Here is a 27,126-nt window from a genome sequence, read left to right as displayed (position 1 = left end):
AATGTTGTAATTCTTTTTGATTCGGGTGCAACCCACACCTTTATATCTCGAGAATTTGTTAAACGGTGTGGAGTGGAAGCTCAACCATTAGAGGTCGAGTTAGGTGTGGATACGCCATCAGGGTTAGTGATGGTATGCAGTAGAGTGGTCAAGGATTACCCAATAGAGATTCAGGGGAGGAGGCTGCCTACCAGTCTAATCACGTTTGATATGCATGGGTTTGATGTAATCCTAGGGATGGATTGGCTGGCATCCAGTTTTGTGAGCATTGACTGCCGTAAGAAGGAAGTAGTGTTCAGGCCTCCCGGAGAGCAGGAATTTCTATTTGTTGGGTCGTGTGTGCGTTCTGCACCATGGATCCTCTCGGCTATGCAGGCGAGACAGCTGCTTCTGGAGGGTTGTCAGGGATACCTGGCGAGTGTGAAAGAGTCATATAAGGAGGGATTAAAGTTGGAGGATATCCCGGTGATAAGGGAGTTCTCCGATGTCTTTCCTGAAGACTTGCCAGGGTTGCCTCCAGACAAGGAAGTGGAGCTTGCTAGTGAGTTAGCACCGAGGACAGCACCAATCTCCAATGCGCCTTACAAGATGGCTCCGGCTGAGTTGAAAGAGCTAAAGGAGTAGTTGTAGGAACTTTTGGACAGGGGTTCATCAGGTCGAGCGTGTCACCCTGGGATGCGCCTGTGTTGTTTGTGAAAAAGTACGGGTCGATGAGGATGTGCATCGATTACCGGGAGATCAATAAGGTGATCATGAAGAACAGATATCCGTTGCCTTGGATTGACGACTTGTTTTACCAGTTGCAAGGCACTCAGGTCTTTTCGAAGATCGATCTACAGTCTGGGTATCACCAGCTGAAAATAAAAGCAAAGGATGTTGAAGACTGCTTTCCGAACTCGGTATGGCCATTACGAGTTTTTGGTTATGCTGTTTAGTTTGACAAATGCACCTGCAACATTCATGGACTTGATGAACAGGGTGTTCCACGAGTACCTGGATAAATTCGTGGTGGTGTTCATCAATGACATCTTGGTGTATTCGAAGAGCCCAGTAGAGCATGATGCTCATCTTAGAGTAGTCCTTCAGGTACTTAGAGAGAAGGAACTATTCGCTAAATTCAAGAAATGCGAATTCTGGCTTGAGCAGGTTGCATTTCTAGGGCACGTGGTGTCCAAGGAGGGGATTTCAGTTGACCCAGGTAAAGTTGAAGTGGTTGTTGACTGGACAAGACCAAGGAACATGCAAAAGGTTCATAGTTTCTTGGGTCTGGCTGGGTATTATCGCCGGTTCGTTGAGGGCTTTTCTAAGCTGTCGGGCCCTTTGACGCAGCTTACCAGGAAAGGTAGCAGGTTTGCGTGAACTGAAGACTGCGAGCAGAGTTTCCAAGAGTTGAAGCGGCACTTGGTCACGGCTCCAGTGGATGGTTGTTTCGTGATCTACAATGACGCGTCCCTGAAGGGACTAGATTGTGTTTTGATGCAACAGGGTAAAGTAGTTGCTTACGCTTCTCATCAGCTCAAGGAGTACAAAAAGAATTACCCTACGCATGATTTGGAGCTAGCAAAGTTACATACAGGAGGTAGTACGGCTCCATGGCGTCCCGGTGTCTCTCGTTTCAAATCGAGACCCACGTTTCACTTCTCGGTTCTGGAAGGGGTTGTAGGATGCCTTGGGGTCATAGCTCACGTTCAACACGTCGTTTCACCAGCAAACGGATGGGCAGTCTAAAAGGACGATTCAGATTTTGGAGGATATGCTGTGGGCATGCGTGTTGGATTTCGGTAACAGTTGGATCCGGTATCTACCGGTCGTAAAATTTGCTTATAACAACAGCTACCAGGCCAGTATTGAGATGGCACCATATGAGCCTTATATAGTCGTCGGTGCCGAACTCCATTGTACTGGGATAAGGTAGGAGAGCAGCATATTTTGGGACCGGAGTTGGTTCAGCAGACCTCTGCGAAGGTCGAGCTTATCAAAGAAAGGATTAGATCAGCTTAGAGTCGGAAGAAGAGTTATGCCGATACTCGCCGACGGGAACTAAAATTTGATATCGGAGATATGGTATTTCTGAGAGTTGCTCCTATAAAAGGAGTGATGAGGTTCGGGAGGAAGGGCAAGTTGAGTCCCCAGTACATTGGGCCGTTCGAGATCCTAGAGATAATAGGTCCAATTGCTTATCGAGTAGCCTTACCCCCGACCTTATCTAGGGTGCATGATGTGTTTCACGTGTTGGTGCTGAGGAAGTATGTGCCAGATCCGTTGCACGTGATTAGTTATGAGTCCTTAGAGATCAGTGAAGCGCTAGCTTATGGAGAGGTACCGGTTCAGATTGTGGATCAGAAAGTACAGAAGTTGCGTACCAAGGAGATACCATCGGTAAAGATGCTATGGCGTAACCACGCGGTTGAGGAGGCTTCTTGGGAATTAAAGGCCGAGATACGTCAGAAGTATCCTCAACTATTCAGAGATGTTCAGAGTTAGATAGGTAATGTAAATATGTGAGTGTATCCCTTTTTGCTTATGGTAAGGGTATGTGGATTGTCTCTGGGAGAGTTTGTATTTGTAATGTGAGCTTCCGAGACTATTGTATGTAACCACAGTATTCTTTCGCCATAAGTGAGGGTAGGTAATAAATTTGGGACAGGTCTGCTATGTGGGTGGCCGCCGGCTCTTCCTAGAGATAGAGCAGTTAGAGTTCGTACGATGTGATGGGAACAGTTAGCAAATTTCGAGGACGAAATTATATAAGGAGGGGAGATTGTAGTAACCCGATTAAATATATATATATATATAATAAATAAATAAAGAGATATTTTGGAGAAGATATTTTGAAAGGAGATATTTTGAGATATTTATATATAAATATCTTGGAGGAGATATTTATTTTGATTACCTAAAGGCTAAGTTAGGTTTTTCTTTATAAACTCTCATTCTCTCTCTCTCTCTCTCTCTCTCTCTCTCTCTAGACACGAACTCCACTCTCTCTCTCTCTAAGATTTCCGTGTCGTGTGTTGCCAAAATCGACGATCCGACGTCGCAACGTGGATCAGGGAAGGAATCTCTACAGGTTCTATAAATCAAAATTTCATTTCGGAGATTTCTGAGTTTCTCCCGAAAATCGAGGTAAGGGTCGATTTTTGCTTTTGGTTCCGATAGATCTGTAGTATACGAGATTATATTGAAGTGATGTTCTTCAAGTATTAGGTTTCGGAGTTTTCGTGCCGTTGTCTTGAACCGTTTAGGTTCGGAGTTCGAAAAGCTAGGGCTTGAGTTCCGGGTTGTTTCAAACCCTAATTCACACGCAGGTAAGGGGTTATGTTAATACAGTGATTTATACAATATGAATCGATTGAAATGTGGAAATAATTTTTAGATATCGAGTTACGGTGGTTTTAGGGTTTTCGGGTCTCGATTCTGTATACCGGTTTTACTTTTAAAACCAACCGGTCAAATTTTAGAATATTGTACTTGTCATTTTGGACCTTTTCACCGGTTGGAAATGTTGTTTTCATTGTTTAAAACCCGTACTGTGATATTAACTGTTTATATTTACTTTTGGGTTGTTTGCAAATGTGGAAAACTGTGTGGCAAGTGTTGATGTTGTGAAATACTAGAACTGTTGTAAAAATGCAAGAAGTTTATTTGATGGCTACGGGCTGTATTTCACGTAATGATGTGTTTTGTGAAATGATTTCAAAAGAGTGTTTAAATTGCTTAAATTGCACAAATTGCTTTAGGAATCCTGAGGACTGATAGTTTAGGCACGGATTCGTTGCCAGAGATGGCACCATACTTTTGATCTATATGTACCCGGGCTGTATTAAGACAGTAGGGGCAGTCTTAGTGTGAGTTTGCCTCTTGATCGCGTACCCAAGCTATATTGAGACAGTAAGGGCGGTCAACCCCGATTGTGGGGATTTATACATGGTATAGAGTTTGAGGGCGTGTCCTACTCTGCATATCTGTACATTTATGTAATTGTTGTTATATACTATGTGGCTGTTCATATGATGAAAATGGGCTACGTATTTTACAATTACGGAAACGATGATTATATATGTTTATGTTTTTGTCAAACACTTAAGGCACGCTGGCCACATACTGTTATTAGCTTAACCGTCCCTTACTGAGAGGTCTCTCACCCTATCATACAAATTGTCTTTTCAAGTCCTTATTGAGGTTGAGATTAGCAAGGACTGGGGCAGGGTGGCCATCTGTTTTTGAGTGAGCGTCTCCACGAGCTTGATTTTGTAGGTTATGTTACAGGTTTTCAGAACTTGTAAAATGCGTCAAGTATCATACAATATTGTATATGAATGTTGGAATAGGTGCATGTATCTATCAGGCAGTTAGAACTCTGATAATAATTTGATGGATGTTTATGTTTTCCGCTGCGTATATCTGTTGAGAAATATATCAGGTACACAGACGTCACTACAGTAACACCAAGGCCGTAAGTTGGGACCAGGGCGTTACATCACCTGCTTTGAATAAATTACTTAGATGGATTGAAGAATCCATTAATCAGGTGTGTGATCTCCCTGAGGTGAAAACTCCACATCCACAGCAAAGATTGCACTCGCAATTATCTATTTTAATTTCTAATTGCATAACAACACGATAGAGTATAAAACAACTGATTGTGGCATGCTCCTACACCAATACAGGCAACTCACTAAGAATATCTTCACCACTTTACCTGAAAGCTTAAGCTGTTAGGTTGTGGGCCAACAATGCATATCAAGCTCTAACACTCCCCCACATTTGCAGCATGACGGGCAACGGCACATGAAGAGGTAAACATACGATAGATAACATGATATAGGACAGGATGGATCAACCTATGTCCTACGGTTCAACCCTCACAAGCATGTACATTCGAAACACTTTAAATTAAGAATTAGATTAACAAGCATAAACACAATAAATCAAAGGACATTTCACATGTTAGGAAATTTTGAAAGGGTGTATGATGCTGTCCAAAATTTAGTCCCAATTGGTTCTTTCACAAAGGTATTAAGTTAGATGCAGCAAGGATGTTACTTCAATATTTCAAGATACATTCGGAGTTTAGTCACAGCAATATGCCACAATTGATTTCAATCTATCACGCTGACATATTGAAGTCCTATGGATGCAAGGCCTTATCAAATATGAATTTCAGAAATTGGCAGATGGGGCTTAACAAGATTTAGTAAAGTGTCAAACGATACTGATTTACCAAGAGTTTCAATGGATGCTAGACGTGCCCAACACGCAGCTGGATCACACCGTAGGTCCTCGGATCAAGCTTCAAATTACCAAGACTAATGCAGCAATGGAGTGAAAGATAGATAGCCGAGGGGTGTATGCTGTGATGTGGCTGTGTGGGTGTTGTTTGGGTGGTGTTGATGCCTTTCAACACAAGTAGTCCACACCTTAGGTTTTTCGTACAAGCTTTGAAATACCAACGAACGCAGCAATGCAATGGAGGTGAAGTGGCCATGTGGGAGGGGTATTTTGGTGATGGATAGATAGTGGTCTCTCACCACTTGATCTCCGGAGAGAACGTCGTAGCCTCACACCACACAATCGTAAGATTGGACAAAGTTAAAAAAGCTTCAACAAAAGGAATTCTATTCAATATTCAAATTTTTTCTCTCTACATAGTTCTTACAATGAAGGGGTATATATATAGCTAGCAAGGGGAGACAAGATTACCTAGCATGGGGGACACTAACAATTCCCATACAAGCATAGGAGACACAAATAATAAAGACACCAACTTACTAGACATAATAAATAGTCACCCACTCAAGACATATTAAATGCGCACAACTTCTAACACATTAATTGCTCAACTTAACTAGACTTATTAAATACTTAGCACACTTGCAAGCTAAGTTGACTCAATAATTATTACAACTTAAAATCTGAAATTATGTCAAAGGGGAGGCCCAGCAGTGGGGCCCAATATGGAACCACGTGAGGCCCACAAAACCATGTGGGGCCACAAGGGGTCTTGATCCCGAACTTGCTTTCGCATCTTTGCTAGGGTCTTTCTCACACTGGAACATCTTCTAGATACTCCATAAGTTTCTACGAAGCAACGAACAAAAGGGGCATCCGGAGGTCTTCCATGTGTTAACATGTCGGCAAAGGAAATGTGAACTTGCGGAGGTCGTCCACGTGTCGTAACATCTGCAAAAGAAATGTGGACATCTGGAGGCCATCCACATGTCATAATGTCCAAAAATGACATGGGCAACGAATGTCGATCCCCATCACAACACTCGTTACAAGGAATATAATAATTTTTTAAACACCACACAATAAACACAGGCAACAAGCTTTGTAACCAACTCCAATACCATGTTAGATTACCAATTCACCTAAAAGCTTAAGCAATTAGGTTGTGGGCCAACAATGTACATCAAGCTTTAATAGACACATTTTGGTTGAATGGGTTTTGGAAACACTCAACTAGGATCAAACTTCGAGGTTTTCTTGTTCAGAAAACGAGATTATACAATCTTTGGCATAATGGGCATGAAATAGGAATCTCTCTAACATAGTCACAACATTGTGCTACAGTTATCTCAGCTGCAAAGGCCGGGCATGAGGAATGACTCTAAAAATACACTTCAAAATTTTTAAAGTAAAAAAAGGGGAATCCCCGGGCCACAAGCCTCCCTGCTTTGTGAAGGTAGGGGGAGCATCATCATATTGTGTGCAGCCTTACCGTACTTTTAAAATTTTTCACTTTAAAATTTTAAAAGTAAATAATTATTTTTATTAACCGTGATCGCTCTGCCAAGATGATAGCTTGTCATTGCCACAGAGAGAGGTTGAATTTCAAATTTCAATCCAATAGCTTGTCATTGCCACAGAGAGAGATTGAATTTCAAATTTCAATCCAATCTCCAACAATTTGAACAATAAACTGCTAATTTGTTAAGTCAATTGCCAGCAATACAAAGCCAACAATTAATCTTTTTTCCTCTGAAAGAAGAGAAGAAGCACTACAATATTTACAAACAATCTATCTGAACAGGTTGGGGATTTAGACATTCCTAAAACCAATAACCCGTCATCAACCAAAGCCCATTCTCTTCATAGTCGTTTAGGTAACTTCTGCATTTAGGCACAAATTTGCAGTTTTACATGTTAAAAAAATTATATTTTTAAAAAATGAAAAGTGAAATATGGTTAACACGCTTGAGTGCTCTATTGACATAACATTAGTCAAGCAATCAAAACCAAACATGTTAGATAGAACCAACTGAGATTATATAGGAAATTTTATTGGCTAAAATATATATAGAAAAATGGAGATCCCAATATTAAGTTTTCTGTAAATCCAAAACCAACTTTAGCCAGTACAACAACAGCAACAACAACAACAAGCCTTAAGTCCCACTAGGTGGGATCAGCTACATGAATCCGTTTTTTCCAATTCACATGATCCAAAGCATTATCCAACCAACTTTAGCCAGTGAACCCCATAAAACTAGAGTTGCTTAGTAGAGTTGGTTAGGACTTAAGCGAGGTTTGGTTGTTATCAAACTAAATTTAAAATAAAATAAAAAATCATTGAACACATATTTGAAGCCCAAACCTGCCAACCAACCAAACACATCAATTAATAATTATTTTTAAAAACATACCCACGCTCCTCTTTCCAGAATAATTGGGAGGAACAATGCAATTTGGGTCAAGTTGATTGGGTGGGCAAGTTATTGGTTATTTGAACAGCCCTACCTCCAAGTGCACAATAGCATGTGGGCGTCATAGGGTCAAGTTTCCAACAAATTTTTGTGATGACACCAAGTCCAACTTGGTTCAGCCAATCTCCCACAATCAAACTTGTCGGTGTCTAGCAAGTGTAGGAACAGTATAACATGCCCATAAGCCAAACAACTTACAAAGCAAACACTTCCAGACCCTAAATTTTTTATTAGACAAGGGATTCTCTTGTGTTCATGCACGCAACATGTCAAATTATACAGTTGACACCCCCCAAACAGTCAAGAGTCAGTAGTCAACAACCCAAACTGCATAGACCATTGCCCCAACCATGCCCATCTCTAATTATGTCGAGCATGAAATCAAACATAAACTATTATGTGCTCCCTCCATGGTAACATAGTATATAAACCATCTAAATCCTGCAAGACAGCCTATGGCGGGCCATCTTTAACCGTTGCCTTGGCATATAGCTTACTAAAACCACATGCCATGGTATTGCCACATGCCACGAGCCAAGTTTGTTCAAGGCATTATGCTTCCTTGTGACCATTTGTCTTGTGTACATGGCGTGAGTAACTATCATGTAAATAGTAGTCGAGGTTTTACTCTTTGAGTAAGGAAATGTTTTAGCGTAGAATGGGATGGGAGGCATGACTCCTCAATCAATTTGATATTTCCTAGTCTTAGAGTTAGAATAGTGTAGACAGATCTTTAAAGGAGGGTGAGTGTTCATCAATCATTGTAAAACTCACTAGCTTTTAGCTTGCTAGGAATATACATTGCCTATAATGGGGTTAATAATGAACTGCATTGCTTCACAGTTTACAACATGTCTCGTCTACTTTCAAGCTCATTAACAGCTTCCTCGTAACTTTGTATTAGATGGTTGAGAATTTGTTCATGCGGTGAAACCGCGGTATACTTTTCGTTGACTAGTTAAGCAAGAGTGCTAATAAAGACACTTTGTAAGAATGTCATGACACCATGTGCATAGACTACCAAGGATGGCACCGCACTTTGGCACTGTTGAAGCAAAGGTTACTAATGGCCACACATGTGTGATGAGGTGGTTGAGTATACCCAAAATTGTCTAACCTGCCAGTAAGATAAGGTCAAGCGGAAGAAGATTACAGGGCTATTGGAGCCTCTTTAATTACCCACAATCATAGGAGAGTATCTCACTTGGCTTCATCACCAACCTACCCAAAGTTGGGGATGCACAGTCTATGTTCGTGGTTATAGACAAATTTTTGAAGTACAGTGGTGAAATATTGGGGTGTTCCCCAAGATATCGTCATGGACTAAGACACAAGATTCACATAAAACTTATGGACAAAACTTTTCAAAATCCCCGATTCACAGCTTGTGACCTCTTTGATCTACCACCCAAAAATCAATGGATAAGACAAAGAGATTTAATGAGCTGCTAGAAGAGTACTTGCGCCATTTTGTCACCATGAATTAGAAAAACTGGGTGCAGCTACTCAATGTGACTCAGTTCTATTTCAGCACTCAAAAGAGTTAACAGCCAACAAGAGTCCTTTTGAGCTTATAACAAGTTAGCAGTCACCTTTACTCCACACGGTGGAGGATTTATGCAGAGGAAGAGTTTGGAGCATACATTTTCACCAAAAAATGGAGATAGAATAATGAGGTCACCTAAGCTACCCTAAGAAAGCTTATGAAGAAGTTGGTTGATCAAGGGAGAAGACCATTGCACTTCAATGTGGGTGACTTGATGCTTGTTAATCTCTATCCAAAACAAATCAAGTTACTACAAGGTCAGGATAGGAGACTGCTTCGCAAATATGAAAGACCAATCCCTATATTGGCTAAAGCTAGGAAGGTCTCTTACAAGGTTGATCCTCTAGCTTGGATGAAGTTGCATTTTGTGTTTCACTTCAACTACCTCCAGCCATTCATCCACGACACTAAAGATCCAAGAAAAAGTCGGTCAAGTAGAGCACCATTAGAGACATCGCCACCTAACAAAAGAGTTGAAGTCATCCTTGCATATAGAGAGTTCACATTATCAAAGAAGAAGCAACACAAGTTTTTAGTGAAGTATAAAGACTTGGAGATGAAGAAATCAGCTAGATGTTAGCAAAAGACATGGAACTGTTCGTGGACAAAGTGGAAGAGTAGAGAATGTTATGAGTTAAGCTTGTACGAGGCATTATGCTTGCTTGCGAACGCTTGTCTTGTGTACATAAGATGGGTAACTATCATGTAAATGGTAGTGCAAGTTTTATTCTTTAAGTAAGAAAATGCCTTAGTGTAAAATAGGAGTATGACTCCTCAGTCAATTTGATGTTTTCTAATGTCAGAGATAAAATAGCATAGAAAACTCTTTAGGGGAGGGATGAACTCATTGTAAAACTCACTAGCTTTTGAAAACTTGTTTAGCCCACTTGTTTCCCACACTAAACACACATTACCTTCATAGGTGTTAATAATGAATTGCATTGCCCACATGACTCTTGTCTACTTTCACTCTTATTGCTTCCGCTTGAATTTGTATATAATGGTTGAAATTTGTTCATGTGGTGAAATTGCAATATACTTTTGGCTAACTAGCTAAGTAAGAATGCTATAACTAGTGCCACAAGGCCCTTAACAAGATGTGAAGTGTTAGGCCCGTGACACCAAGTGATCAAGTAGGCTAGTAGCATAGTCCACAAATATAAGGTCTTAGCCTAAAAAATCTGCACCGCCCACCTCAACATCAATGTCTGCATGGCTATCAAAAATTAAAATACCTAAGCCTTAGAAGAATGTTTACAAGCATAACACATTTGAAATTAGACCCTTCTTTTAAAAAATTGAAAATCTATCTCATTTGGTACAACTACTCAATTATTTTTCCTTGTCGAAATGGACAACTTAAACTTTCCTACCCACAAGTTCCTTTAAAAGTTGGACTAGTAAACTTCACTGATTTTTAACCGTGTTTGGAAAGAAATGGTGGAGAATATTTTAGCAATGAAAAGGCCCCCATTCTAAAATTGAAAATCTATCAAATTTGGCAAATCATTCATTATTCCTATTTGCATGGAAATTTTAAATTTCCAATCTCTCATGACAAGTTTTTAGAAACTATATGCAAGGTTGGGCAAAATGGAGAAATGCTCCAGACATGTTGTATGATCACAGATTACCCCTAAAACTAAAAAGAAAATTTTATAAGACTGTAATAAGACTAGCTATGTTATATGGGTCAAAATGATGAGCAGCTAAATGTTGGGCAACTAACAAACAACATATCTAAAAAAGTAAAAGTTGCCGAAATGAGAGAATGTGGAGATATGTTTGTTAAAACATAAACTAAAAAATGAATATATTCAAAATAAGATAAGGGAGGGGCATCTTGGGTATCTACAACGTAGGCCACATAGCGCACTAATGAGAAGGAGTGAGCTAGTTACTAGTAATGGCAATAGGAAAAAATAGGGATAGACCTAAAACAACATGGAATGAGATAGTAAATAAATATTTAATAGCCCTTAATCAAAGGAAATTGCTCGCTATCGTGTAAATTGGAAGAAAAGGGTTCATGTAGCCAACTCCACCTACTCAGGCTTAAGGTTTGGTGGTTGTTTTTGTTGTTCTTAAAATATATATATTATATATTTAAAAAAAAAAAAAACTAAGGAGCAAACATAACTCTGGCAAAATGAACTTGAGTCAAATCAATCACAATCTAATGCCTAGTTGATTAGACAATTGATCCGAAATTTTTACTCGTTGAAGTTGCATCAAACCCAATCTTAGCCTAGGCTAGCACTTTAATTACCTTCTTCATAAACTTTTTGTACTACTGCACTGAAGTGTCTAGATTCGAGAGCCAAATGTCTTCAATCAAGGCCTACAAAGGATACAAGTTAGAATTCAAAACCAGCTAATTGGATTTAATAGAGTCAAATTTCATAAATCCCTTTATTCCTACGTAGCTCTTGACTATATCATATTCCCATGAGCTTCACCACCATGTTAGCAGAAACCCGAATTGAGCACAAAAAACCCACTTGCCAAAGTCCTCCATCATTCAAAATTAGCCCTCCAAAACCTGCTGTGCATGGATTTTGAAAGATCTACCATCCACATTGATTTTGCTCAATCCTTCTAGCACATAATTCCACGTTACCAGACTCTCCCTATGATGATGAAAGAAATGCTTCTCTCTCTCAACTATCTTCTCACAATCATCCATTGAACAACAAACTGAATTGGATATGAATGACATGATGTTGCCCTGAATAAGGACATGAATTTCTCATTCCTAAACTTCCACATCTACAAGTGAGTCGTTAAGAATCCAAGATTGTCCTCTTTCACAAAAGCAAAACCTTTGTCACCACAACATTATACTTCAATCAATCCTTTACAGTTACAGCCTTACTGGACAGGTAAACATACCGCCTTGATTGATCAAATAAACCCCCTTACACCAATCTCTTAAGGAAAGCTTGCTGCTTCCACATAACCTGCATGGCATCTTCTATTTCCTCCCTACAGCTAGCAAATATGCTTGAATTTCAAATCATTTTTTTGCACACATGTCATTTGAATGCATTCTCCCCAGATAAGCAAATCAGAAGAAAGTCTTAAACTTCCAAGGGACCTTAAGTTCTCAAATCAATCTCCAATCCTCCTTCCTGTCCCAACATATTTGGTATCCCTGAGCCAATCCCTGGCCGATTACACTGTATATGGATGGGCAGCATGCTCTGTTTATTGTATTTGCTACACTTTCCTATCTCATTCTCATTGCTTCTTAATAAAGCAATCATAAGTTCATAACAAGGATTCAATCAGCAACAATGTTTATGCATCGTATGAAATGTCCATTGAAATGTTAAATGCGCTCAGTGACAGCACAAATCAAAAGCATAAGATGACCATCTTGTTTTTTAAAGAAAAAAGATTATTGTAACACCAATATATTATTTATGTTATAATTTCTCCTTTTCCTTACTCAGAAACGACACAGAGATCAATTAAACTTAAAAACACAATAAATAAATGTACAGTTCGGGATGGAAGTATACAAAACTTGCAACTAATTTTGTAGTTTCAGTCAATGTGAGAAAGATCAAACATCCTCAAGGAACAATAGCTTGTACCTCTTAGAAATAAAGCACAAAAGAAAATAAAATACAGAGAGAGGAGAAAACAGTCACCGGCTGTGAGAATTTATTTGAACTACAGCAAATCAAATAATTTCTATAGAGGAAAACCAACAAACTCTGAGATAACAATAGAAATATAAAACATATAATCAAGCTAAAACATATACGGCACCTGTAAATTTCATTAGGTTACTTCAGAATCGCGATTACGAAGATTGATTGGAAAAATCTCAGGAAACAAATTTGCAGCGTGAGAATTTTTACTTACTTGGTGTGTCGCCTCGGAGACTCTGGACTCGCAAACTCGAACACGGGGCAGGAAACGGCGCCTATTTTACTTCCGCCGAAAACAATGGAATGATGTATTTTTCGTAATTAGATTTTCAATATTACGACAAGTTTTAAATTTGAAATATGAATGATGATAATGGATTATTTGAACATTTGAAAATAATTTAGTAACATTTGAAAATAATTTATCTCCATGATTTTTTAATATTTCAATTAAAAATAATTTGTAAAATCTGAATATTTTAAGTATTTTAAAAATTAGGTTAAAAAATTTACCTTTCTAATAATAAAATAAATAACCAACAAAATAACATCATTTTGTTCCATGATAAATCTATAAATCCATGACTGAAAGGGGTGATGGAATATTTAACTATTAAATTTATTAAACATTATATAATATATATTTAGTTATTATTATTAGAAAATATATGGTTAAAACATAAATAAATTATAAATATTTCTAATTTTTTTTCTATTTTTATTTAATTTACTCATTAAATTTGATTAATCAAGTATATAAATAAATAACTAAAAAAAAAATGTTACCCTTCCTAAAAATTTTATAAACATTGTATCAAGAATCTCAATAAGTGTACATCAAGTTCTAGTTTTAGTTTTCATCTTTTTACTTTAATAATTGATGAAATTATTAGGGATATCCAATATGAGATCCCTTGGTATATGTTGTTTGCAAATGATATTATGTTAATTGATGATAGTAGAGTGAAATTTAAGTTAGAACTTTGGAGAGTCACATTAAAGTTTAAAGGATTTAGGATAAATAGGAATAAAACTAAATACATGAAATGTAATTTTAGTAATGTAAGAAGTAATAATAGCGAGAAAATTAAACTGAATAATCAAAAGATTAATAGCACTAATAGATTTAGAATTCTTAGATATTTTATGTAATAAGGTGAAGTGAAAATGAAAGAAAATGTAGTACATAAAATTAAGACAAGTTGGGTAAAATTAAGGAGTGTGTTGTGTGATCGTAAAATACCCTTAGAATTTAAAAAGAAATTTTATAAAACAGTTATAAGGTCAGCTATGCTTTTATGGTTCAGAATGCTAGGCAACTAATAAACAACATATATAAATAATAAAAGTTGTTGAGATGCATGTGTTTGGGCGAATGAGTGATTTAACATTAAAAGACAGAGTAAGAAATGAATATATATCCAAAAATTTAGACATAACACTGATTGAAAATAAGGTAAGGGAGTGTGATTTAGATGGTTTAGGCATTTAAAGCACACACCTAGTAGAACATTTGTGAGAATGAGTGAGTTAATTATGGTTTTTGACATGAAAATGGGTAAGGATATACCTAAAACTACTTGGAATGAGGCAGTGAAGAAGGATTTAATAACCATTAATCTAATAGTGAAAAATGTTATGGATTAAGTGAATTGACGAAAAATGATTCATGTAGTCAACCCCACCTATTGGGACTTAGGGCTTGTTATTGTGTTGTATCACAAATCTAATGTAATACTCTTTTGATTTCATGCAATAATTGCTCAAGCCTCTGCCACATTAAATTTGGGATGCATGTTTGTAAAGTTATTGGAATTGCTAATATGCTAATTAATATTACTATAACCAAAATATGTTAAGGCGAAAAATACTAGCCATTCATAAGATTTGACAAAAAGACAATAACTTTGTATGAGATTTTAAAGATTTAGAGACTTCTCCTGAAGTTTAAAAATTTCAAAGACCTCCCCTTAGGTTTGTTAAAAAGATACAAACATCCCTTGCATTTTACATTTTGCATTATAGTGTCATCACTTTAGGATCAAATTTTCTTTTTAAAAAAAAATATCACAAGATAGAAATGCAACAAACAAATTTTTCTTTCCTTGCTTCCCACCTACAAAATTATCTTTAAAAACTGGGCAAATATAGCACCTGAAGGCACTAGCCAACCTAAGAAAGACGATAATCAAGGAAAAATGAAAAGAATACTACATGAAATGTATACACATGCACTTGCCAAGTTGAAAAACTAGCTCAATTTTTTTTAAATAGTTAGATCATAGAATAACATTGATCAACAAATTATTGTGTAGAATAATTACGGTCTATAAATATTAAAAAGAAAAAGAATGTGTGTTTAATAAATTGAGATATGATATTGTTGGCAAAAAAAATACCAACCAAACAAACAAAACCAATCTATCCAAGAATCTGAAATCCATAAATCTAGTTTACTAATTCTTTTCCTCTCAACATCAATAGGTTCAATTTATCCTAAGAAAAGGGAGCTAGTTCACGAAAAAAACTTTTGAAGATGCATTATGTAATTGTCCTAGGTCCAACTCCAGTGAGGTATTATCCGCTTTGGCGTATTAGTTTCACAAGTTTGTCCTATAAAAGATGTTTCACTTAGTTGATGCTCAAACCCTCCTCATAAGCCCAAGATCTCTCTAGTACACATTTGATGTGGGATCATGATAGACTCTCTCGTCTAAGGTTTGTACTATAAATGGTGTTTCACTTAGTTGATGCTCAAACCCTCGTCATAAGCCCAGGATCTTTCTAGTATACATTTGATGTGGGATCGTGATAGACTCTCTTGTCCAAGGTTTGTACTATAAAAGATGTTTCACTTAGTTGATGTCCAAACCCTCATTGTAAGCCCAAGATTTCCCTAGTACATATTCGATGTGGGGTCGTGACAGACTCTCCCGTCCAATCTCTGACATCGATCCTCATCAGCGTGATTTCTCTAACACACATCCGATGTGAGATCATGATAAACCCTCTTGTCCGATCCTTGACATCCTCATCAAAGTAATTTATGTAGGAATTAGATAGGGGAAAATGCTATAGAACATAAAATTGCTTCAAGGCACGTTATAATGTCATTTTCCTTAAAACATTATTGGCCCTAAGCAGACCGTGTATATTAAGTTAGCAAATAAGTTTCCAAAATACAATGAAGTCCATAATATAATATGATATCAGTTTGTGTTATGCACAAACGAAAACTGATCACAAACACCATTAGAATAATTTGAACAAATTATCTAGAATTCTATCTCTGTAGAAAATATAATCCAGATTAAAAAGATATAATTTGTGGAATCTTTATGTAAGAAAGAAAATGAGAGAATGATGAATTTTCTGTATTCATCGACGAATTTTCTTATGCACTCGTCGACGAACCCCTGTATTCGCCAACAAATCCAGACAATTCCTTAAAATTACTATTATCCCCTAAACGCTCCGCATTCGTCAACGAAGTTTACGACCTCCTTCTGTTTCTATTTCCATTTTTCTCCCTCTTATTATTATTTAAATGCTATTATTCTTCAGGTCACTACATTATCTTTGTAGAAAATATAATTAAGATTTGAGAAAAATATAATTTGTGGAAGCTTTATGTAAAAAAGAGAATAAGAGAATGATGAATTTTTTGTATATTTTGTGGAGTTAATTCTATATTTAAATAGACAAAATTATATCTTTTCTGAAAAGTTGCATCTGTTCAAATTGCGAAGTAGATTCGACTTGGTCGCGCCCCTGGTCAAGACTCTCATTAATTCATATTTAGTTGATGGTATCATCGACCACGTCACACCTGGTCTCCTGGTCACGCCACTTTATCTTAAAAAATATAAGATTATTTTAAATCATCCAATCATGATCAACGGTCACGATCTCGCAACGATACAAACGTGCAAAGTGCAAAGTGCTTGTGCGCCAATTAAATGTGCCACTAGCACCCTACAGCTCACGCCACGCACGCGCGCATGTGTGTGGATGATGCTTACGATGCACTAGAGTACACACAAGTACTATCTCTTAACCAACTTTAAAAGATTATTCCACCTTATCATTCATTAATGACTTTTAATTTTTCACCTTTTCTAATGTAAGACAAATTCACATAATTTTAAATGCTTATTTTAGAAAATATTTCAATAATTTATACCTCTGTGTAGGATTCACTTATATGATAGTACCTCCAGAGCATATTTACTCACATGATAGTACTCCGAGGAAGGCTCTGATACCAAATGTAACAGTTTTGAACCCAACCCCGATGAGGTATTGTCCGCTTTGGTCCACTGGTCTCACGAATTTATCCTATAAAAGATGTCTCACTTAGTTAGAGCCCAAACCCTTCTTATAAACCTAATACATATCTAATGTGAGACTGTCACACATCGAATCTTGACCCTATGCATAAAAAATACTATATCTAAAAAATGTTAATTTATGAATTGGATTATTGTAAAACATGGTAATAATGTTAATGATCAAAACAAATGAATAATTCATTGAACCCAACCACATGCCTGAAATAGAGCACATCAAAAAGAAGTTTATAATACTAAAATATAGATATTTGCAAATATAGAATGATGTTTTTAATATTACAAAAGCAAGTAAACTTAAACTTCACTATCTTATTTATTGTGAATTTCATCAAATCGTTGAGTTTTGAAAAAAAAAATTCTAAAAAGTTATAATGATGATATTTATAAATTCACTAATGACTAATTTGCAATGCTTGCCCTAAATACTGAGTTTGACATTTGAATCCATAACTATTATCACTAGTTATTGAAAAAAAAAAAAAACACTTATAAACATAATTCATTTTATATCATGCACATCTAACATCTGTATTCTCCAAAAAATACTAAGGTTGTGTGTGATGAGATGAATTTTCACGTCATGAATTTTGATTTGCATGTATTTAGATCAAACTTAATATAATTTTACACTTTATTTAAATTAACACAAATCTAAATCCTTGAGACTCAAATCGAAACTCTCACATTACTCCAAATTAGCACACTAAAGTGACAACTAGGATTTATATATAGCTCATCAACGTAGCTGAAAATTAATTGATGTTGTTCACATATAATTAATTAGTTTGTGCATGTGAGGTGTGTGTAGTGATATATAAATTAATAAGGGAGAGATTGGTGTTAGGGCTATTAAAAAATATTTGAAAACTGATATGATTTGAAAATTCAATCCTAATCAAACTACAAATATATCAAGATTATAAAATTGAGGAAGAACGTGACTGTCTCTTTAGTTCTCTTTCAATAAGCTAAGAATTGGTTATATTTTATCAATAATAAATATTTTTTGAACACTGACATATTTCATAAGAATCTTAAAAAATTGTGGGATGATATCAAAGTCAATTCATAGTCATTTTATATGCGGTCCAAGTCCCATCCTATATATAATTAAGGATAGAGACAATATTTTCAATAAAAAACCAAAAAACTTTCTTGAATTATTTAGAACCTCATAAAAAAAATCATGAGATTTGTGGTGGTGACTCTGTCCATCTCATGAACGGGACAGGAGAAAATTAAATTACGGTGACGGATTCGACGAGCCACATTCACAAACACAGGGGACCACCTCGACGCCGCCCGGCCGACCCTCGTATGTACAACATCATTAATTCAACTTGTTTTCCGATGAGAGTAAATGGACATGGAGTCCAGCGGTTGGTTAATCTGAATTGGCACCCACTTTCAAGTTCGTGCCCTAAAATATCTCCACAACGTACGAATCGGAGCGACCGAGAGAGAGAGGGTAGAGACTTCTTATCTGACACCGGCCGCCGGCCGCCGGCCACCTCAAGGTCACCTCAATTTTATTTGTTTATTTTTTTTGTTTTGATGGAAATTCTCATCAATGTATTTTATTTTTTTGTGTATTTAATTATTAATAAATATTTTTAAAACCGCTATTTTTGGCAGAGAAAATGCAACTAGAGGAAAAAAATTCTCGAATTTTACTGAAAAATCTCTCTCTATATTTTTTTTTTTTGTTTTTAACGAAAAAGGCAAAGAAATAATAATGAAACTCAAGACTTAGATAGTTTATTTATGATTCTAAAGAAAAAAAAAAAGATATTGAGTTTAGAGCAGTGTTGAATATTTAATTATTGTATTTTATAATTATAATTTTGACATTTTTTTTCATTTTTATTTTTTTATTTAAATTTTTTTTCTTGTGCTTTTTGACTAGATGTCACAATAATAGTAAAAGAGAGAGACCATTTCATGACCAGGACCTGCTTTTCACAATATAAGACCCTAAATGAATGATTTAATTAGGGACTATTAATATTTTGTTTAATTTTTATTTTTATTTAAAATTAAATTTTTTAACTTTTTGATATGCAAAATCACTAATTAAGTTTTTTATTCAAGATTACATTAAAACTTGAAAAAGAAATAATTAAATCATATTTACTTTACTTTTCAAAATACAATTTCATTTACTTTTGAGATAGTGAGAAAGTTAATGTATAGGAAGAGATGACATCATAAATAATGTTAACATTAAAAAAAAAAAATTATGGCCCCAACTTTTGAGATAATGGGAAAATTAGTATATGGGAAGAGGATATCATAAATAATGTTAACATTAAAAAAAAAAATTTGGGGGCCCCAAACTGTTCAATGGTCTTATGGTCAGACCGGCACCGTTCATGATAACCCTCTCGTCATGCATGAAGCTTCACTTGCTAGAAATTAGTGTCAATATAAATCATTTTGAAGGAAATCAAAATAGATAATAAATAAATAAATAAATAAAGAGAAAAATAAAAGTGCTAAGACGGGACTTTTCTTATGCTTGGGAAGTTTGCATCTTATAGGCATTTTCTTATGCTTGTTGCACGAGCCATTTGTAGTCCCTCATGACAATTTAGATATTATTAAAATAGTCTTTTTTTTACAAGAAACAAAGTATTTTATAGTCGAAGCCTTTAGAATAATTTCATAACTTCAAATGCATTTGAAAATGAATCAAATGTGCATGTGTAAAAAAAATGAGAAAGGCTAGCTATTTGTTTGGTTTATAATTTATTTTCATTTGTAACGAATCACAACTCTTGATATTCTTGAAAAAATAATAAAAATATCTTATTATTTTATTGAAGAATATCCTGCTTAATATTCTTGTAAAATAAATTTCCAAATGTTTGTATTAAGGGAAAAAATAAATTGACTCCCTAAAAGACCTAGTTACCATCATTTTTCAAGAACAAATTTTCTACTAATTTTTTTTTTTACATTCATAAAGCTTAAAAGTGCAAAAAAAAAAATGTAATGTCCCCAAACAATGATATACTATTTACAAAAAATAAATAAAAAAAATCATATGTTTAGATGATATACTATTTAGAAAAAATAAATAAATAAAACCATATGTTTAATTTAACACCCTCACACACACACATACACACAAATATATATATATATATATATATATAGTCGATTTTTTTTCTTTTTCGAGCCCGACTAATCTACGAGGCAGAGAGGGGCCTTCTTTAATTCATTTAAACCTCCTCCAAGTAAATAATATGAGATTTAAATGGGCTTGCTTTGGCCCCATCTGCATGCATGTATAGGGTAGTTTCCATTTCTTTGGGCTTTGGCCCTAATTGAACACCTAAAAAGAACAATCACAAATAAAGTGACAGCTAACTACGCAAACTCTCTCACCTCTTCTTTCTCCCATCCTCTATTTATTATTTTTTTCTATGGCACAACTTTTTTCTCCTGTCATGTGCAAACTCTTATGAGTCAAGAGCCCAACTTATAAGTAGCATGGATGGCTCCGCCATACCCTTGGGGTACCCCTCCCCCCACCTGCCCCCACATGCAAAGTACCCTTAAAGCCATGCCACAGAGAGAGAGAGAGAGAGATGCCCTTAGACATATGTTAGAGAGAGAGAGATGCCCTTAAACATATGGAGGGGGGGGGGGGGTGTGTCAACATCTCGTGGGGTTCAATATTAATGATGGAATCCATGATGGGGTATGTGAGGTATTCCCGATACAGCTAAACAAGCTTAGCTTAGCATGGATAGCTTTCTTCCAATCCTGCGGCTGTCCTAATATTTTTCTTCGCCCTTTCGAAAAGTTTGTCAAGCTCCACCACATGTTGCCTGGAAAGGTAGCAGTCTTGCTTTGGTGAGAACATGTCATGCACCTAGCAAATTCAGCAAAGCAAACCCCTGCTTTAGACTTAATTCCCATTTCTCCCTAAAAAATTAGCCACACCCCAACCCTAACTAGCTACCTACGCATAGCTTATTATGGGGTTTTAGTTGACTCTCTCTCTCTCTCACATCCCATGTCTGGTTCCGGGAAAATGTTAAATACAATCATGATTTACGCAAATACATAATTTCCTTTCGAGAAGATGCTAAACATAATCGTGATTTATGTGAATACATAATCTTTATTGTTTGTATATTACATGTAAGAACGAATTTACGGGTAAAAAATTATGAATTTTGTACATACACACGTGGAAGATAGAAATGTTATAGATTGGATACGTTGTGCCTATGAAAAGGATTACTAATTAATTTTACCACTTAGTTTTTTTTTTTTAACTAGACTTATTTATATTGGCACGTCTGCGCGTGGCTATTATATTGCATGTGGATAGCAAGGTAGCCATGATGGTTCTACTAATGACTAATGATGATTGCAACAAATTAATTGTGCTAATTACATATTGTATTTGATCAATTAGATGATTTAAGAATAATATCATGTCTGCTACCAACAAAGGAAAGAAAGGAAACATTAAAAAAAAAAAAGTGAAAAGGAAAAATGGGAAAAGTAAGAAAAATGAAGGTTTATATATTTCTACCCCTTTTAGATCATTTGGCTAAGAAAAATATATGTAGGAAAAAAGAACTATTGCTTAATTAAATTAGCGAACAACTATGAGCCTATTTAGTTTCATAGTTGTTTTTTATTTTTTGTTTTTGTTTCTATACAATGAAAAATAGATTATAGAAATGCATTTTGTAGGGACCTGAACCTAGAAAAGAAAAGAAAATAAATAAAAGAAAAGAGAAATAAGGAAAAAGAAAAGAAAAAGAGGCAATCGACTTGGCAGGACCCCGAACCGTCGACGGTTTCACTGAGTTTAGGAAAAACTATCAACGACTACAAACAACCGAGAGCATTGAACTGCCAGACCATTGACGGTTTCATAAACCCCAAGAAAATCGTCGACGGTTTTCCTTTGGGCAAGCATACTTAAGTTGTAACAACCTGATCTTACATGCCATTTTTTTTTTAAACTGTAAAATTTCACCGCTCTAATACCTTCTAATATAAACCAAACCATCACCACGAACCAGATAGGGACCATGGAATCAGAACATAATAAAGTACCTAAACAGAGAGAAGCATAATACATACAACCATAACAATATATACAATACCAGAGTGTCAGCATATCTCCCCAATATACACATATACATACATAACCATTCTCAAAATACCCTCATCTGGACCTAAGGACTACTAAAAAATGACTACCCAAAATACTCACCCTACAGACAAGGTAGTATTGTAGTCCCCTCTACCTGCGAGTCTGATCTGCTCGCCTAATTGGATCACCTGAAAAAAATGTTAAATCACTGGGATGAGACAACGCTCACTAAGACGAAATATGTTATTACTAGTGTGTAGCAAATGAATTTACATATTTGTAAAATCTGATTTAGAAATACCATAAATAACTTAACCTGAGAAAACATGTATAGATAATGTACAGTATAACTTATACATATGTTATTTAACATAAACTGTTTTTCTAAATTTTCTATTCATAATACTTCTAATATTCATAGGTACGACTACAGTTTCTGTAAATCTGAATATAAATATATAACTGAGAAATTTTTCCTTGATGGATAACTGAAAGTCATGATTTAACCCCTTATGATAGAGTTGTGCGGCCTGAAGGCGGAACCTATCTTGGCTGGCCGATCAAGATAAGTCAACCGAACTCTTAAAGTCAGATCGGCCTCCTCAACCCTAACTGACAAGGAGCCTATTCATAACATAGGCACAATCGACTGCTGATATCCACATACTATCTGAGTTATGTGATTGCACTATGAACTGAAAAATAGCTACGATACCGTGCTCTATCCATCAGAGTCTGATACTATATATGTAACTCTTGTTTCTATATTACTTTTTTACCATGATTTTGAAATAACTATAACCATGTAAAATTGATTTGAAAATCTGAATAACTGACTGAACATTTAATTTCTGTATAACTGAATAATTGTCTAAATATCTGAGTATCTAGGTGTTATGATTCTGAAATTCATGGTATTTTGAAAATGCTGAAAATATATGTTTCTGTACGTATACTATAAATCATGGTATCTTGGAAATACTATTAATCATATTTCTAAATATTTTGTAAAATTTATATCTGTATGTATATTGAAAATTTATCATTTATAGAACATGTATATTCCATGATATTTCCTGCTAATGTACCGTGAAACGTGGTATTTGTAAACTGTATAAATACTTTACTAATCTGTTATGAGCTTATGCCACACAATTAAATACTTAGATTCACACGCTCTAAAATTTGTATTTTCTATTATATTAATATTTTATGATCTGAATAATAATATGGTAAAATATATAATTTTTACTGATAACCATACTAAAAATTTCTAACATAATATATTTCCCTTACCTGACTATCTGAGTACTAGCTACTATTTACAATCTCACGCGTGCGGCATTTATAATTTCAAAATTCTCAGATAATACACATATAATTTCCCAATCAAACAACTGAATTTACCTAAATAATTATCACATACATATTCTCCCTAAATCTATATGTGCATAATTTCTAGACTATAAACCATGTATCATTTTACTTGGGTTCCTGAAATATCGCCCACTGGGGTCCCCAAAACACCCTATTCCTAAAAATATAATACTCTAATTTTATTTCACAAAACCTTGGTATATTCGCATATAATACAGAATCTGACCTCAAATGAACTGGGTAATACTGAAAATACTCAAATAATCCACTCACCATAGTTTTGGGATGGTTTCCAAACTTTTCAAATCAACATTTCGTTCCAGCTATGTTGTAAGAATCTCCCTAAGATCACCGTAGTAGCTTCTGATCGTCAAATCGAGGAGAGACGGAGCCGAATTCTTAGAGAGAAGTGAGAGAATACGTTTAGAGAGAGAAAGAAAACTGTTTAAATGAATTTTCTTCACAGAAAATCTGTTTTAGGGTTATATATAAAATGTTGTCCACGTGGCCTCGTCGATGAGCCACGTCACCTCGTCGATGAGACTGACCCAAGAACGATGCTCGTCGATGAGCCCCTGTAAATTTCCTTTAAAATTTTCCTATTTCTCTCTTCATTACGCGCTTAAACTGCGTAATTAGGTGTTTTAATCCAAGCATTAGGGCTTATATTTTAAATTAAATGCATAATTACTCTCAATATTTTAACAAAGTACCCTATTTATAATTTCTGAGTTTCATTGACCAATTTATGAATTTTTGGCAATTTTTTATCGCAAAAAATTTCTCGAGAGCCAAAACCGGCATTAATGTAATTCGCACATAAATTTTCCGTTTGAGCTCCTATTAAGACGATTCAAAATTCAGGAGAAAGCAGAGAAAGAGATCTACAACTTTCGTTTTTCAATTTCTGAGAGATACGAGCTTTAGTATGGTCGAAATAAGATTTGTTCGTTGGAGGATAGAAACTTAAAATGAAAGAAACAAATAAAAAAAATAAAATAGACTTGAAGTGACCCGGGTCTCTTTTGTTTTATTTTGGAGCTGAAGACTAGCATGGCTGAAGGGCTAAAAGGCTGAAGGGCTAAAAGGCTGAAGGGCTGGAAGGATGGAAAGATAAAATAAAAAATAAAAGAACCAAAGAGTGGAGCAGGCCATGCAAAGGCTAAGTGTAGCCAAGTATGTGTGTGGGTTTTTTTTGGCTGGCACACTAGAAAGGAGGGACTGGAAGTGGGCACGTGAAGGCTGGCTGTGTGGCTAAAAAGAAAAAGGGAAAAGCCAAAAGAAAGGGGGAATAAGGAAAAAAGGAGGAGTATAGAAGCTAGGTTTTTTGTAGAGGGCTCTCTTGCCTGTGCGCTGCAGCAAAGAAGAAACATGGCAGCATAGTTGCTGTGCTGAAGCTCCTCACGGCCTTCCATCTCCATTCCAACTCTCTTCTCTCTCCCTCTCTCATTCTCTCTCTTGTCCTTATATTTATTTACTTGTATTATGTTATTTTGATGTTATTTTAAATTTCTTATTGTCATCTAGTTGTAGTATTTTGGTTTAATGTCATTTTAAATTACTTTGTTGGAACTTCTTGTTTATTAATTTACTTCAATTTTATCTTGAGTTAACTTATTGTTAAATTTAGTTTAAAAATTCATCCGAGTTTATTTTTATTGTCAAATCCAGAATTTTTTTTTTATCTTGGTTTCATTGTTAGGTTGAGTTATTTTATTGTTTCACTCCATCTTTAGTTCTCTTGTTATGTTAATTAATTAGTTGCTTAGACTTCAATGTCATTTTAGTATTTAATGAAACTTAATATTGTTGGGTTAATTTCATTTTGTTTAAGATTAGTTAATGTGGATTTAATATGTTTAAGTACTTGAGTGAGTGTTAGATTTTGTTTAAGTGTGGTTTATTTTTGCTTAAGATTTTATTTAGGTTGAATTCATTTTCATTTTTTTTTTAGGTCTAGTTTATCCTTGTTAGGCCTTTGTTTAAGTTTAATTCACTTTTGTTTAGGCCTTTGTTTAGGTTCATTTAATTGTTGAATGCCTTTATGAGATTAATGTTTGAGGAGTTGGTCATTTTGCTTATTTGATTTGGTTATCGTTTATTTGGATAGTTGAATGGATTGCATTAGGTTCGCTTAGTAGTTTACGTTATGTTCTTATTTTAGGTTTTAATATGTTTTAATTTTGCGACAAACTTTTAAAAAATCCTAAGATTTCGAATCTGAACCATGTTCAGTGAGATTTGTTTTCTTATTTTTTTCTCCTTTTTCGCGGTAGTTTAGAACTAATATGCATTCCCCATGGAGACGATCTGGCCTATTTGGGCTAACTATTACACGACGTAACTCCTATACTTGGCATAGCCCTAGTGCTAATCATTTTTAGAAGTGAGTCAAGTTTTTGGCGTCGTTGCCGAGGAGTGCCAGAATTAGTTTTAATCTAGTTTCTCCATTTATTTTGATTTTTCTCATAATTTTAAAATACAAAAAAAATATAATATTTTCAAAAAAAAAACAAATAAATTTTTATTTTTTTTATTTTTATCGTGCTTGGCTGCTGCTATGTTGGTGACTGTCTGCTGTTTGGGTTGATGTTTGATGCCTTGGGTTAGAGACGTTTCATATAGACTATACAAACTGTCACCTAACATAGGTAGTAGGTTTCTTGTTTCTGTTGTAAGTGAGGACACTGAAATTGATTTGAGTGATCTTTTTAAAGAGAATTTTAAGGAAACCATGGCTGAATATCCACCTGCACCACGCACTTTGAAAGACTTTTTGCAACCTACACGCACCACTACACCATCTTGTATTGCTTTGCCAAATAATGCACCGAATTTCACCATTAAGCATGGTATGTTGTCAGTAATACTTCAGTTCCACGGGATGGATTCTGAGAGTCCTTATCAACATCTGACCGATTTTGAGTTGCCATGTACTACCTTCATTACTAGAGTAGGAACTGATGAATACATTAAACTTCTTTTATTTCCTTTTTCCTTGAAGGATAAAGCAAAGATCTGGTTTAATTCATTAAGACCTAACTCTATTTTTGATTGGACTAACATGCAACAAGAGTTCTTACATAATTTTTTCCTTTTCAGAAAACCCAGTTCCTATAGGAGCAAATCAGTCAGTTTATGCAGAGAGGCGATGAGACTTTCCAGGCTTATTGGGAAAGGTTCAAAGAGCTGATTACTATTTGTACGCATCATGGGTTTGAGTCTTAGACGCTAGTAAATTATTTCTATACTGCCCTCACTCCTGATTGTAAGCAGTTTGTTCAGACTATGTGTAATGGGGAGTTCTTCAGCAAGGAACCAGATGAGGCACTAGCATTCTTTGACTACTTAGCTAAAA

The 27,126-nt window shown here is 35.4% G+C and overlaps 2 protein-coding genes across 11 annotated transcripts in view; one reads left to right on the top strand and one right to left on the bottom strand.

The window, feature by feature from the left end:
- The window catches only part of LOC131162145 (vacuolar protein 8), a 62,074-nt gene extending 48,776 nt beyond the window's left edge, over nt 1-13,298 (bottom strand). For 5 of the 10 annotated variants that reach the window (XR_009138690.1, XR_009138693.1, XR_009138687.1 and 2 more), the window contains exon 1: nt 13,033-13,158. The gene's annotated coding sequence lies outside the window, so the exon portion shown is untranslated. Of the gene's footprint in view, nt 1-13,032 lie in introns of all 10 variants that reach the window. The other 5 variants (XR_009138697.1, XR_009138698.1, XR_009138696.1 and 2 more) reach the window with 2 other exon arrangements.
- LOC131149898 (uncharacterized mitochondrial protein AtMg00860-like) lies at nt 711-1,359 on the top strand. Its single transcript, XM_058100692.1, has 3 exons — nt 711-815; nt 936-989; nt 1,147-1,359. Exons 1-3 carry the CDS (start codon nt 711-713, stop codon nt 1,357-1,359), a joined length of 372 nt encoding a protein of 123 aa, XP_057956675.1.
- Nucleotides 13,299-27,126: the final 13,828 nt, after the last annotated feature.

The sequence above is a fragment of the Malania oleifera genome, chromosome 1, assembly GCF_029873635.1.
Source record: "Malania oleifera isolate guangnan ecotype guangnan chromosome 1, ASM2987363v1, whole genome shotgun sequence".
Classification (NCBI taxonomy): Eukaryota; Viridiplantae; Streptophyta; class Magnoliopsida; order Santalales; family Ximeniaceae; genus Malania; species Malania oleifera.
The sequence above is the reverse complement of the archived record's forward strand: the minus strand, read 5'-3'. Positions and strand labels throughout refer to the sequence as shown.

What these genes read in the sequence shown, in the direction of transcription:
- LOC131149898 (XM_058100692.1), top strand. Translation starts at nt 711, where the DNA reads ATGAGGATGTGCATCGATTACCGGGAGATCAATAAGGTGATCATGAAG. An exon ending in ACCAGTTGCAAGGCACTCAG is followed by an intron (nt 816 to 935) that starts GTCTTTTCGAAG and finishes TATGCTGTTTAG; the next exon opens with TTTGACAAATGCACCTGCAA. An exon ending in ATGAACAGGGTGTTCCACGA is followed by an intron (nt 990 to 1,146) that starts GTACCTGGATAA and finishes TGGCTTGAGCAG; the next exon opens with GTTGCATTTCTAGGGCACGT.